General features: G+C 44.1%; 2 protein-coding genes and 1 non-coding gene across 4 annotated transcripts in view; 1 reads left to right on the top strand and 2 right to left on the bottom strand.

Annotated features, from left to right (window-relative positions):
* stag1a (stromal antigen 1a) overlaps positions 1–2,992 on the top strand; it is a 39,097-nt gene extending 36,105 nt beyond the window's left edge. The window contains exons 24-27 of one of the 2 annotated variants that reach the window (XM_053435069.1): positions 95–211; positions 354–468; positions 604–684; positions 1,016–2,992. In XM_053435069.1, coding sequence (XP_053291044.1) covers positions 95–211; positions 354–468; positions 604–684; positions 1,016–1,039 — 337 coding nt within the window. In that variant the 3' untranslated portion in view covers positions 1,040–2,992. The remainder of the gene's footprint in view (positions 1–94; positions 212–353; positions 469–603; positions 685–1,015) is intronic. The other variant, XM_053435068.1, reaches the window with a different exon arrangement.
* Positions 2,993–3,806: 814 nt separating this feature from the next.
* Positions 3,807–8,948, bottom strand: pccb (propionyl-CoA carboxylase subunit beta). Its single transcript, XM_053434217.1, has 15 exons — positions 8,706–8,948; positions 7,868–7,987; positions 7,703–7,771; positions 7,555–7,611; positions 7,307–7,420; positions 7,014–7,124; positions 6,729–6,837; positions 6,398–6,518; positions 6,208–6,289; positions 5,949–6,072; positions 5,700–5,807; positions 5,273–5,373; positions 5,002–5,100; positions 4,807–4,906; positions 3,807–4,706 (listed from the first exon to the last, which is right to left on the bottom strand). The coding sequence occupies exons 1-15, from the start codon at positions 8,946–8,948 to the stop codon at positions 4,585–4,587; spliced, it is 1,680 nt and encodes a 559-aa protein (XP_053290192.1). The 3' UTR covers positions 3,807–4,584.
* Positions 8,949–11,702: 2,754 nt separating this feature from the next.
* On the bottom strand, positions 11,703–11,775 carry trnav-aac (transfer RNA valine (anticodon AAC)). The gene has a single exon. It is a non-coding gene; the product is annotated as a tRNA-Val (tRNA).
* Positions 11,776–12,211: the final 436 nt, after the last annotated feature.

Here is a 12,211-nt window from a genome sequence, read left to right as displayed (position 1 = left end):
ATCTAGTGAATTACTTTCTGTCTTTTTGTAATGCCCAACAGAATAGTTGTGTGTTGACATGGAGCACGTTGACCCCTGACCTTTGTGTCTCCAGTCCTCAGATGCAGATGTCGTGGCTCGGGCAGCAGAAGATGGAGGAGGTGAACAGGAAGGACCGGACGGGCATGAACTACATCAAGTCACGCAGCAATCAGGGCGTCCGGCAGACAGTGTAAGTGGGCTTCACTTTCATCCTGCAGCAACAGACATGTCACCAAAACAGGCTCAGAAACGTTATCGCTCCTCGTTTTAACCTGAATCAGTAACAAACTAAAAGCACTAAACTTTATTTTGGTGGTCCCTCCTCTCTTAAGGCGCGGGTTAATGGAGGATGACGCAGAGCCGATCTTCGAGGACGTGATGATGTCATCGCGAGGTCAGCTGGAGGACATGAATGAGGAGTTCGAGGACACTATGGTGATCGACCTGGTCAGTAACGCTACTTCCTTTTTCAACTGTTGTTTTCCACAGGAGCACTGAAGGTTCAAGAGCCAGTTGTGTGTTTTTTAAAATATTTTATGATTCTTCTTTGTTAATCATTGTTTATTTGGGGTTTCCTTCCAGCCGCCATCAAGGAACAGACGTGAAAGAGCAGAATTAAGACCAGACTTCTTTGACTCTGCAGCAATGATTGAGGACGAGTCGGTAAGTCAAATAGTCAATTAGTTGATTTATATAAGTAGAAGTGAAACCATGAGTTCACTTATTGGTGAGTCAAGTGACAAAAAAATCTAATTTCATACTGAAAAAAACACAACATCTAAAATATGAGTTGTTTTTAGCCTTAAACAGTAGAGATCTGAATTATTATTGGATTTAGGACTTTTTTTACATTTATTTTGTGCTTTACAATCTGCAGGTGAATCCACAATCATCAGTTACAGCTTCGACAGTCAAGCTCAGCACTGATGTCACTTGAAAGTGACTGAAACTAAACTTTATGTGTCTGAACTTGTCCTCCTCTCTGTCGTTCCAGGGATTCACCATGCCCATGTTCTGATCGAGAGAGGCAAAGATCCTGAGACCAGGATCCAAATCAAGAGTACACAGATGAGGGGGGGGGGGTGTGTTTGGACGTCTGACCACCTGCCAACCAAACTCTTTAAGAAGAAGAAGAAAAAAACACCTTGTTGAAGTACTTGTCTCTTTCTGTAAGACGTGATGGACGGACATTTTGTCGACTGGTGGATCCTCACGTCGGCTGGATCTCACCTGGAAGCGTCGAGCGAGCCGCCGCTCGGTTTTTATCAGACGGGCCGGAGGATCCAGAACCTCGTCGGCTCTTATTCTTCCTCCTCTTCCTCTTCATCCTGTCGGTTCAGCTCTTCTCAGCGGTCACTCTGGCCACGTACTCCTGCAGCCAGCCGATGAGCACCTGCTGGGGTTTTTTCCGGTTCTCTGTCAAACAGACGTACGGTTGTTTGTTTCGCGATCAGCGGCACAGAGCGACATATCACTCTGTACAGCCCCGCCCCCTTTCTTTGGCGTCCCAATTCAATGCGTCTGGTTAAATCTGACATGGGGGGGGGGGGGTCTCAATACTAAATGTTCTGTATCTTTGCTCTTACTACCACCCAGTGACCCCCCCCCCCCCTCTCCCCTCTCCTCTCTCTGTTCGCCATCTGAGTCCCGTGTGTGTGCATGTGTGTGTGGTGGTGCTGGTGGTGTGGTGACGTGCGTGTGTGTGTGTGTAGTGTTGGTGACGATGGTGACGAGAAGCCGCACACGTACACACAGAGGTCAACAGGCGTAGTCCGACCTGCAGGAAGTGATGTAACTTGTCCTTATGTGTGATGTCGAAGCAAAGCCACGCCCCGCTGACCGACCTCAGACAGAAGCCCCGCCCCCTCTCCGATCTCAGAAACGTTCACGTGCACACACCTACTCACACATTCTGAATAATGGCTTTTTGAAGTAAAAAAAAGAAGTTTTTAAAAAAAAGACAATAAACATATTTTGAATTCTGTAGCTTTAGTACTAAAGTTTTAAATCAAGTGTGTTTTTGTTTTTGTCCGATGTTTGTACAGCTTTTTCTTCGATATGTATCTTGTTCGTTGCCAAATTGTGGCCTACATATTTACAGTATATTCCAGCCCCTCCCCCCTCCCCCCCCCCTCCACCTGTGAGTCATATCTAACGGTTACAAGTGCTGAGTGGTGCCGTGGGACACCAGCTTTCAAAGCGCTGTATGGTCTGATTGTAGTTGTTTCACGGTTCAGTATTACAGCAGATTTATCTGTTGGTTCATCTTCCAGGTCAAATGGAGTTTGTTGTTTTCACACCTGCACACAGCAGCGTTACCTGACTGAGCTTGGTTGTTATCATCGTTCATATCCAGTGCAGTGATGGATCTTTGTGTCTGACAGATTTGTTTGAATGTGTTTTTGAATGTGTCCAGCCATATTTTCAGTCGGGTTAATCAATCATTCACGTTTCCTCATCGGCTCGTCAGTCGGTCATTGGTCGGCTCGTCAGTCGTTCATTGGTCGGCTCGTCAGTCGTTCATTGGTCGGCTCGTCAGTCCTCCCGTGAGTATCAGAGACAATTGGATCTTTTCTGCAGTGCAGTGGACGTCAGTTGCCCTAAAATGCTCTAAAAGCCAGTTTTTTTTTCTTTTTTCTGTGAACCTAAATTCTTTTTAATAAAATAAAATCTGTAATCGATTTATGGACCAGTGGTTTGTGTTGTGTTCCAAACAGCTGCATCTTTGTTGAGTACAAATTTCAATTTGTCAGAGATATGAATCGTTTATTCTTTCCAAGAGGACCAGGGGCCCCTTGTTTTCCCCACCAATGCATCAACAGAGAATAAAAAAATGACAAGAAGAAGACCCTGATCTGAAGTGGATGCAAAACAAAGACACGTTTTTGTTTTTATACTTTGAACAAATTTCTGAACTAAACTTCTTAATGAATGAACAGGTTCCTGCAGGATCTTAAATACATTAAAATGTTATGTACTTAAATACGTTTAGATATGTCTTAATATTGTTCAACTTCTTTTAACGCTACTTCCATAGCACTCTAAAGTTTTCTAAGAGAAAAGTTTATGTGACTTGTTTTTAATGTCTGTTTTAGTTATTTCTCAAAGATACAGATATTAGGACTCTCTAATAAAACTAAAAACATGACCAATGTGAAACTGATATCGAGCCCTCTGTGTTGTGTTGAATTTTACTTAGTGAAACCTGCAGGAACCCTAAATTAAATAATACATGTTGATTAACTTAAGAGGGCTGTTTTCCAGTTTCCATATTTTATAAGGAGAATAGTTGCAGTAACTGTGTGTGTAAGTTTAACAATTATGTTAGTCATCTCTTGACATCTTTGTCTGTCTTACATTTGTGTGACCGCTTTATTAGATATTTATTTTTGGTTTTGCATCTGTCGCCTATAAGAAGCTTCATCAACCCCCCCACTCGCTCACGTTGAGTCCAGCCTGGGATCTCCTGCTCTGTTCTCACGCTGACTCTCTACTAGGAGGCCAGGCAGAATTCAGTGCGTGTCTGAAAGCAGCCCATCGTGATCGTGCATCGAGCGACAGCAGCTTTATTTCTCCTGCACCACATTTGCAGTTCATTATAACTGCTTAAACATTTAAGACCGTGTCTACCTTCAAATCTTCACACACACGCTGTGGAAAAAGCAGTCGTCCACTTTCAGACCATTTTATTTTAGTCTTAAACTCAATTTTCATTTATAGTTCTTTTTAAAACCCCGGCCACCAACGTAAAATGCTGCATTAGAGGTAAATAAAAACGCACATGGTGGTGATTTCATGGTTTATTTTACACATGGCAGAACAAAGTCAGCCGGAGGGAAAAGGCACATTTCCAGGATGTGAGAGCGACTCTTTCTGGACCTAAACAGACGACGGCTAACACAAGGGATTGCAGCTCAAAGTGCAAACTACAGTTCAACCTAGAAAAAAACCTTAAAAAGGCCCATCAGGGTTTGGAAACACTACAAATCACAACGGACCATTTTCTGCTTCAACTCTCATGATGATAGTAGCCTGCATTTTCTCAGCATCATGTAATCTGCTCTTTCATATGCAGCCTTCTTCTAATAATATCAGTTAACCCCATCAATAGTGACCAATATGGTCCCTACTGTCATTACAATCGTGTAAATAGGTGCTGTAAAATGTGTTAATTCTCATTAACATCTTGAATATAGATGTTCATACACTGCACTCCTCCTGATTTTGTTCAAACCCCAAAAACTTTTTCCCACAGCTCGAGGTTGATGCTTTTTACAACAAAAAAAAATAAGCGGTGGGCTCGGAGGAAATTGGATTAGGGAATCTGGAGCCACTTTTAGAGCATGAACAAAATCAGGGAGTGTGTCCCAGTGTGCTGCTTTTAGTTGAGTGGAAACTGACAGTTTTAAAATCAACAGCAATGGGAAACAGTCCGAAGTGACGTCTAACATCTGCTTGGCGTCCCACCAGAGTCGTCATCAGTGTGTGTGCACGTTGACTCGACACACAAGAGGAATCCCACAGCGAGTGCCTTTAATAGTGTTAATGTGTCCGGGTGTGTTTTCACAGAGGAATGTTGGCGTGTTTCTTCCAGGGGTTGACTTGCTTCTTGCTGGCCAGCACCTCCAGATCTCTGCAGATCTTCCTGCGAGTAGTGGACGGCTCGATGATGTCATCGACAAACCCTAAAACAAACATTTTGGATGGTTGAAGCGTGAAATGTGTTTGTTTGTGTTACGTGACAGAGGGTTCTTGGGAAAGCTGTGAGGACATGGGGAGGTTTACCTCTAACGGCCGCTGGGAAGGGGTTGGCGAACTTCTCCACGTATTCGGCTTCGGCCTCCGCCTGGTTCTCCTTCCCTCTGAAGATGATCTGAACGGCACCCTGGGGAAAAAAACACAACGGAGAAACGGTTCTCACAGAGTGTCGGATCAAACAAAAGGGAGAAAGACACCGACAAACAACAGGAGAGTTTGTACCTTTGCACCCATAACGGCGACCTCGGCTGTGGGCCAGGCGTAGTTCACGTCTCCTCTCAGGTGCTTGGAGCTCATCACATCATAGGCTCCTCCATACGCCTGATACACACACACACACACACACCAAAACCTTAACCACGACCAATTCATACCAAACCCTAACAGTAACCACAATTCATATCTTAACCTTAACTGGGACCTCAGACCGTTCAGCCTCATTAGACTGGGCTTTGGTCCACATTTATAAACCAGTATACACACAGAAACGCACCTTTCTGGTAATGATGGTTATCTTTGGGACCGTGGCCTCTGCAAAAGCGAAGAGCAGTTTGGCTCCGTGTCTAATGATGCCTCCGTACTCCTGAGCAGTTCCTGTTGACCATCATCAGAGTGAGATCATATCAGTCACATTGGACAGTGTGATTCAATGGGAAGACAATTTCGGCTCCACACACTAAAAATGATTATTTCTGTATGAGCTCCTTATTTATTTTCCCTGAGTTTACAGCTCAATCGTATTCTTCTTTTTGTGCAGGTGCATCGATCCTGCTGTTTATTAATAAGTGCACAGAGAGAGTCAGAGAGCAACATCTTCACCTGACGCAGATTGTAAATTAGAGTATGTCTGACAACAGGATTCCTCTGTGCATGTAAAAGGCAGCCAGTGTAGTGGCACAGTGGGATTTTGGGGGGGATACCTGGCAGGAAGCCTGGAACATCCACAAAAGTGATGATGGGAATATTGAAGGCGTCACAGAAGCGTACGAAGCGAGCGCCTTTCACCGAGGAGTTGATGTCCAGACACCCTGATGCACAAGACAGAAAATAACCAAGATTAGAATACAACAGGAAAAAGTAAAAGAGCGACCCGAATGTGATCCGATCACCCAAAAAAACACACATTTTAATGTCGGGAGAAAATGGTATGTTACTGGTTTTAAACTCACCAGAAGCCACTTTGGGCTGGTTACCCATGATGCCCACAGTGCGTCCGTTCATTCGGGCGAAACCCACCACGATGTTCTTGGCATAGTTGGGCATGATCTCGAAGAAGTCTCTCTCATCCACGATCTGAACAGAGGCAATGAGGTTAAATACTTCTACCAGCAGATTTGTGATGTAGTTGCAGTGTGTGTGTGTGTGTGTGTGTGTGTGTGTGTGTGTGTGTGTATATGTGTGTGTGTGTGTGTGTGTGTGTGTACATACTGCCTGAATGATGTCCAGCATGTCATAGGCTTTGGTTGTCTCAAACGGGACGATGTGGTCCAGGGAAGGTACCAGACGATCGCTGGGAAAAACCGACAGAGGTCTCAGACACGTTGGAAATAAAAAAAAAGAGATTCTCTGACGTTGATTGGTTGTTGGGTCAAAGCCGAGGGGAGGACGATTGGTTCACCTGGGGTCGTGGCACTCCCTGATGGGGGCGGGGTCCTTGTTGCTGAGAGGCAGGAAGTTGAAGAACTCCCGCAGGTTGAGGAGAGCTTCCACGTCGTTCTCAAACGCGTGATGAGCGACGCCTGAGGAGGAGGGGACACAGATGAGCCACTGTGAGATTTACAAGGATCAGCTTTCATTCACCTTTTTCCAGAATACAGCCACTGGAACATAACTGGGACCCCGGTGATGAGAGTATTTACATACCAGCAGCCAGGCACTGATTTCTGATGTGACAATACAGCAACAGAACAAACTTGAGGAGACATAAAAGCTTGTATGTGCAAACTAACCAGAGACAGTGGTGTGTGTCTTGGCTCCACCGAGCTCCTCTTGAGTCACATCCTCGTTGGTGACGGACTTCACAACATCAGGTCCCGTGATGAACAGGTACGATGTGTCCTAAACACACACAAACACACACACACACACACACACACACACACACACACAAACATCAGAAACCGGCTTATTGGAAATACTTAAAAACATTGTCGTCTGCTGTGAAGATCACATGAAATGTTTATTAGATTAAAAAAGCAGAACAGCTGGGGGTTATTTGTTTCGCTCTTGACTACCTTAACCATGAAAGTGAAATCTGTCAGAGCGGGGGAGTAGACAGCTCCTCCTGCACAGGGACCCATGACGAGGGAGATCTGAGGGACGACTCCAGAGGCCAACACATTCCTCTGGAAAAAGAGAAATCAGAAACACTCATAAAGCTCCAGATATGTGTATTTCAGATTGTTTTAAATGCAAGGTGCCGATTGTGGCAACTGCTTGAATCACAGAGTAGAGACTCAGATGTTAAGTGTGTTTTAGATATTGAGTTTTCAGTGACGTGTAAGGACTCTATGCAAAATGACCACACCAGGAATATATCTGCATATCCAGCCAGAGACTCCACCCCTTCCTGGATCCGAGCTCCTCCAGAGTCGTTCAGCCCGATGACCGGAGCTCCCACCATCATGGCCTGGTCCATGATCTGAGAGCAGAACGTGAATGTGAGGAACCACTGATGATATGATACAGTCTCAGAGAGCAGAAGGAAGGCTTACAAGTTTAATGCCGCAGATGCCTCACACCTAAGTAAAAATATGATATGTAATATTTTCTTACCTTACAGATCTTTTGTGCGTGAGCTCCAGACAGACTGCCGCCAAACACTGTGAAGTCCTGAGACAAACAGAAAAGGAGAAACGAAAATTACCCCAGTGAAACACACATTTAATGTTTAAAATTCCTACGATATAATTATTTATTGCACCTGACTGAACACATAGACCAGTCGGCCGTTGATCCGTCCTCGGCCTGTCACCACGCTGTCGCCCGGGAACTAACACACAGAGAGAGAGAGAGAGAAATGGGTCAGACCAAAAAGGCATGAACTGATACCAACTCTCCATGGACCATGTGTGTAACGGGCCGTCACCTTGTTTCTGTCCTGCTCCATGCCGAAGTCCGAGCAGCGATGCTCCACAAACATGTCCGTCTCCACGAAGGAGTCGGGGTCCAGCAGCAGCGCCACACGCTCCCTGGCTGTCAGCTTCCCCTGAAACACACACACACATAGTTAGTACGGATTTACCTGAAAGAACACAACACTGCAGTCACGCAACATAACACAAAATCTGAAATTTGTATCAAAGGCATTGCAGTCAGGGCAGTTTCTTGGCAATTATTAATGAAGCAACACTTTCTCTTGTTGTTTTCTGGAATTTACTGAATGAGGCATGTATATTTAAATACTTTATGTTTACATCAGGAGCGGGTCCTCTCTCCGGAGGCCGCCATTTTTTTTTTACAGTAGCCCAGACTGGACAAACTAAACACCTTTTGAGCTTCTATGACAATTGAAGGTTACCACAGGTTCTCTCTCATGTTTGGAAGGGGAGGGGGAGGTGAGGGGTGTTCAGCTGCAACCTACAACTTCACCACTAGATGTCACTAGATTCTACACACTCAACCTTTAACCCTGCAATCTACAGCTTTAACTTGTAACTTTAGCTAGCAAAGGAGCGATGCCTTGCTCGAGGGCACTGACAGCTTGATGTTGTATCTCATTATATCCCATGAGCAACACTAGAAAGTAGGTGAAGGTCACATTTACGTGTGTTTGAAGGAAGAAGTGACGCTACAGTAGCAACACCACTGACGCAAACCTTTGAGCCAGGAGTTACACCTGTCAACCACTCCAGCTGCCACAGTTATTACAGCAGATAAACAATAACAACTTACTACTGATTAAAAGTCAGAGTTTGTTTGTTTACCCTCTTGTGCTGAGCATCTATTCTCGCCTGACCTCCACCGACCAGCGCCGCCTCCCGCTTCTGCTCGATCCGCTCCCTGACGGAGGGGTGGCCGGCCGAGTACCAGCGTCTGTCGGGCCGCAGGCGGCTCTGCTGCACCGAGGCTGCGGCTGCGCCATGTTTCACCTGCGCCAAACCCCGGAAAGACGTCCGCAGCCCGCTCAACAGTCGGCAGCTGCTCCGAGCCACAGTGAAGGCCGCCATCTTTGCTGCTGCTGCTGCTGCAGCCCGGGCATCGGCCAATAGGAGACCATGAGGATGAGAGGCAGATGTGTGAGCCAATAGCGAAAGGGGGGCGAGATCTCTCAGCCCATCAGGGAGAAGAGATTTTCCATCCCCAGGCTGGTGGGCGGGGCCTGGAGGGGAACAGGTTTCCAGTGGTTCATGGAGGCCGTTCGTCTGAAAGTCACGGGGTGTCTCTGCCCTGGATTTGGTCTGTCAGGTGCAGCTGCTCTCAGACAGGCACTGTGTTTTCTATTTGATTTCATTTTTGATTTCATTTTGAATCAGAAGCATTATGGTTAATGCTGTAGTGTCCCAACACAGCATTAAGGGGTAAGGGCTGCCTGACAGTGAAGAGTAAATGTTCATTATTGTTAATAATTACACAAGTACACATGTATATAGCTGAGGTGTACAGTAGCTGGACAGAAATTCTTACATGACATTATTTATAGATTATAGAACCTGAATGATATATCACTTGGCTGCAATATGAGCCTTTCACAGACATCAATATGGTGCTTTGTGAGCCAATATTATTTAACGCAACTTGTGTTTACATTTTACGTGAAAGTATATATGTTACAGTTTATTTATTAGTAAAATAGTTGGTTGTATTCATGTTTTCTTTTCATTTGATGTTATTTATGATAACTGTGATGGTTAAACTGAAGAATATCAAGTCTCATAGACATTTCATTTCTTTGCTGTAAGGTTTTGATGATGACATCTTAGGAATTAATAGATAATTTACTTAATATACAGTCTATGTATATTATTAGGGCCAGAGCCCCAAACAGAGTGAGACAGGGTGAGGCCCTATTGAAATTGTATTATTATTTTTCAGGCAAATGAAATGGCTTCTTGAGGGTTTAAACATTTCATTTATTTTTTGTATTTAATTTACCTCCTGCGCAGAAGTGGACTATGGAGGACCATACATGACTTAAGTAAAAATAAATAAATAAATAAATGTATAAATAAATACAGAAATAAATAAATAAATGAATAAATAAAAATGGAAATAAATAAATAAATACAGAAATAAATAAATAAATATGTTAATACCAAGAGAAATGTCAAAATAAATGTCTTAAATATATTTGCACATTTATTTATTCCCTGATACATTTCCTTTTCATTTGCAGTGTCCTTATGCTAATGAGAAAGGCGGGCCTAGCCGCAGTCTCATGCAGGATTGGTCACAGGAGTGTAATGATCCAGCCCTACTACTTCTGCCTCTCAATGCTGGTGTCCAGTAGCTGTTTGCAGCGTTGAGCCAGTTCACACTTAAAATGAACTAGTTCAAGTTCAGAGGGTTAGTTAAGGTTATTTTTTATTGGGATGATTTAGCTGTCAGTAGTCCTGACTGTGAGCATCACGTCTCGTGTTGTACTGAGCACAAGGAGCGAGCCGAGAGGAGAAGGAGGAAACAGAAACTCCAGCTCCTTACAAACCACCTGCAGCCTCTGCTCTGATCATGAAGCCGCTGATCTCTGATCAGATGTGACCAGAGAAACTCTGTGTTTTCACTGTTTCCACTGTTCTACAAAGTCACTAACTGGCTGTTTCACGGTGAAGAGCTCAAGTCTCAGTCACTGCCCGTGTCTCTGAGCGAGTGTGTGACGGAGCGCAGGGGCTGTGTGTGTGTGTAGCTCAGTTGACCAATCCTGCTCGAGACTGAGGTTAGGCCCGCCTTTCTCATTAGCATAAGGACACTGAAATGTGGAAATAAATAAATGTGGAAATAAATAAAAGTTGGAATAAAAGTGGAAATAAATAAATAAATGTGGAAATAAGTTTAAGACATTGATTTATTTAATTCTGCATTTATTTCCACATTTATTTATTTATTTCCACATTTATTCCAACTTTTATTTTTCGATTTCACTGTCCTTATGCTAATGAGAAAGGCGGGCCTAACCTCAGTCTCGAGCCGGATTGGTCAACTGAGCTACACACACACAGCCCCTGCGCTGCTCCACACACTAGCTCAGAGACACGGGCAGTGACTGAGACTTGAGCTCTTCACCGTGAAACAGCCAGTTAGTGACTTTGTAGAACAGTGGAAACAGTGAAAACACAGAGTTTCTCTGGTCACATCTGCTCGGAGATCAGCGGCTTCATGATCAGAGCAGAAGCTGCAGGTGGTTTGTACCGAGCTGGAGTTTCTGTTTCCTCCTTCTCCTCTCGGCTCGCTCCTTGTGCTCAGTACAACACGAGACGTGACGCTCACAGTCAGGACTACTGACAGCTAAATCATCCCAATAAAAAATAACCTTAACTAACCCTCTGAACTTGAACTAGTTCATTTTAAGTGTGAACTGGCTCAACGCTGCAAACAGCTACTGGACACCAGCATTGAGAGGCAGAAGTAGTAGGGCTGGATCATTACACTCTTGTGACCAATCCTGCATGAGACTGCGGTTAGGCCCGCCTTTCTCATTAGCATAAGGACACTGCAAATGAAAAGGAAATGTGTCAGGGAATAAATAAATGTGCAAATAAATTTAAGACATTTATTTTGACATTTCTCTTGGTATTAACATATTTATTTCTGTATTTATTTATTTATTTCCATTTTTATTTATTCATTTATTTATTTATTTCTGTATTTATTTATACATTTATTTATTTATTTATTTTTACTTAAGTCATGTATGGTCCTCCATAGTGGACTGCGCACGTCTTGTTTATACCTATGTCATGTTTCGTCCTCGAGGAGAAAAACTTTACTGTTTCCGCCCGGTCTCGAACCGGGGACCTTTCGCGTGTTAGGCGAACGTGATAACCACTACACTACGGAAACTGTTGTAGCATTTAGAAATATGAAACGTCCAGTTGACCGGCTGTTGCACGAGGAGACGGGGACGCTGCACAGAACTTTGTGTCATAGACTATGGGACGAACCATTTCTCTCTCTTTCTCTTTCTCTTTCTCTTTCTCTCGCTCTCTCTCTCTCTCTCTCTCTCTCTCTCTCTCTCTCTCTCTCTCTCTCTCTCTCCCTCTCTCTCTGTCCGTCTCTCTGTCCCCCCACTCCACTCTCGTTATTATTATTATTTTTCAACCAACTGAATTGGCTTTTTGAGGGCTTTAACATTCTCAAATTTACGTATTCTGGAGGAATTTTCACTGGGCGTGGCAAAATGGCTCAACAATTCACAAAAATCGATACAATGTGTATCATGTCCAGACAAACAAAAACGTCTACGGGTGCAATTGGAAAAACGCAACAGGGAGCCTGC

Source organism: Pleuronectes platessa, chromosome 11, assembly GCF_947347685.1.
Source record: "Pleuronectes platessa chromosome 11, fPlePla1.1, whole genome shotgun sequence".
NCBI classification, from domain to species: Eukaryota; Metazoa; Chordata; class Actinopteri; order Pleuronectiformes; family Pleuronectidae; genus Pleuronectes; species Pleuronectes platessa.
The sequence above is the reverse complement of the archived record's forward strand: the minus strand, read 5'-3'. Positions and strand labels throughout refer to the sequence as shown.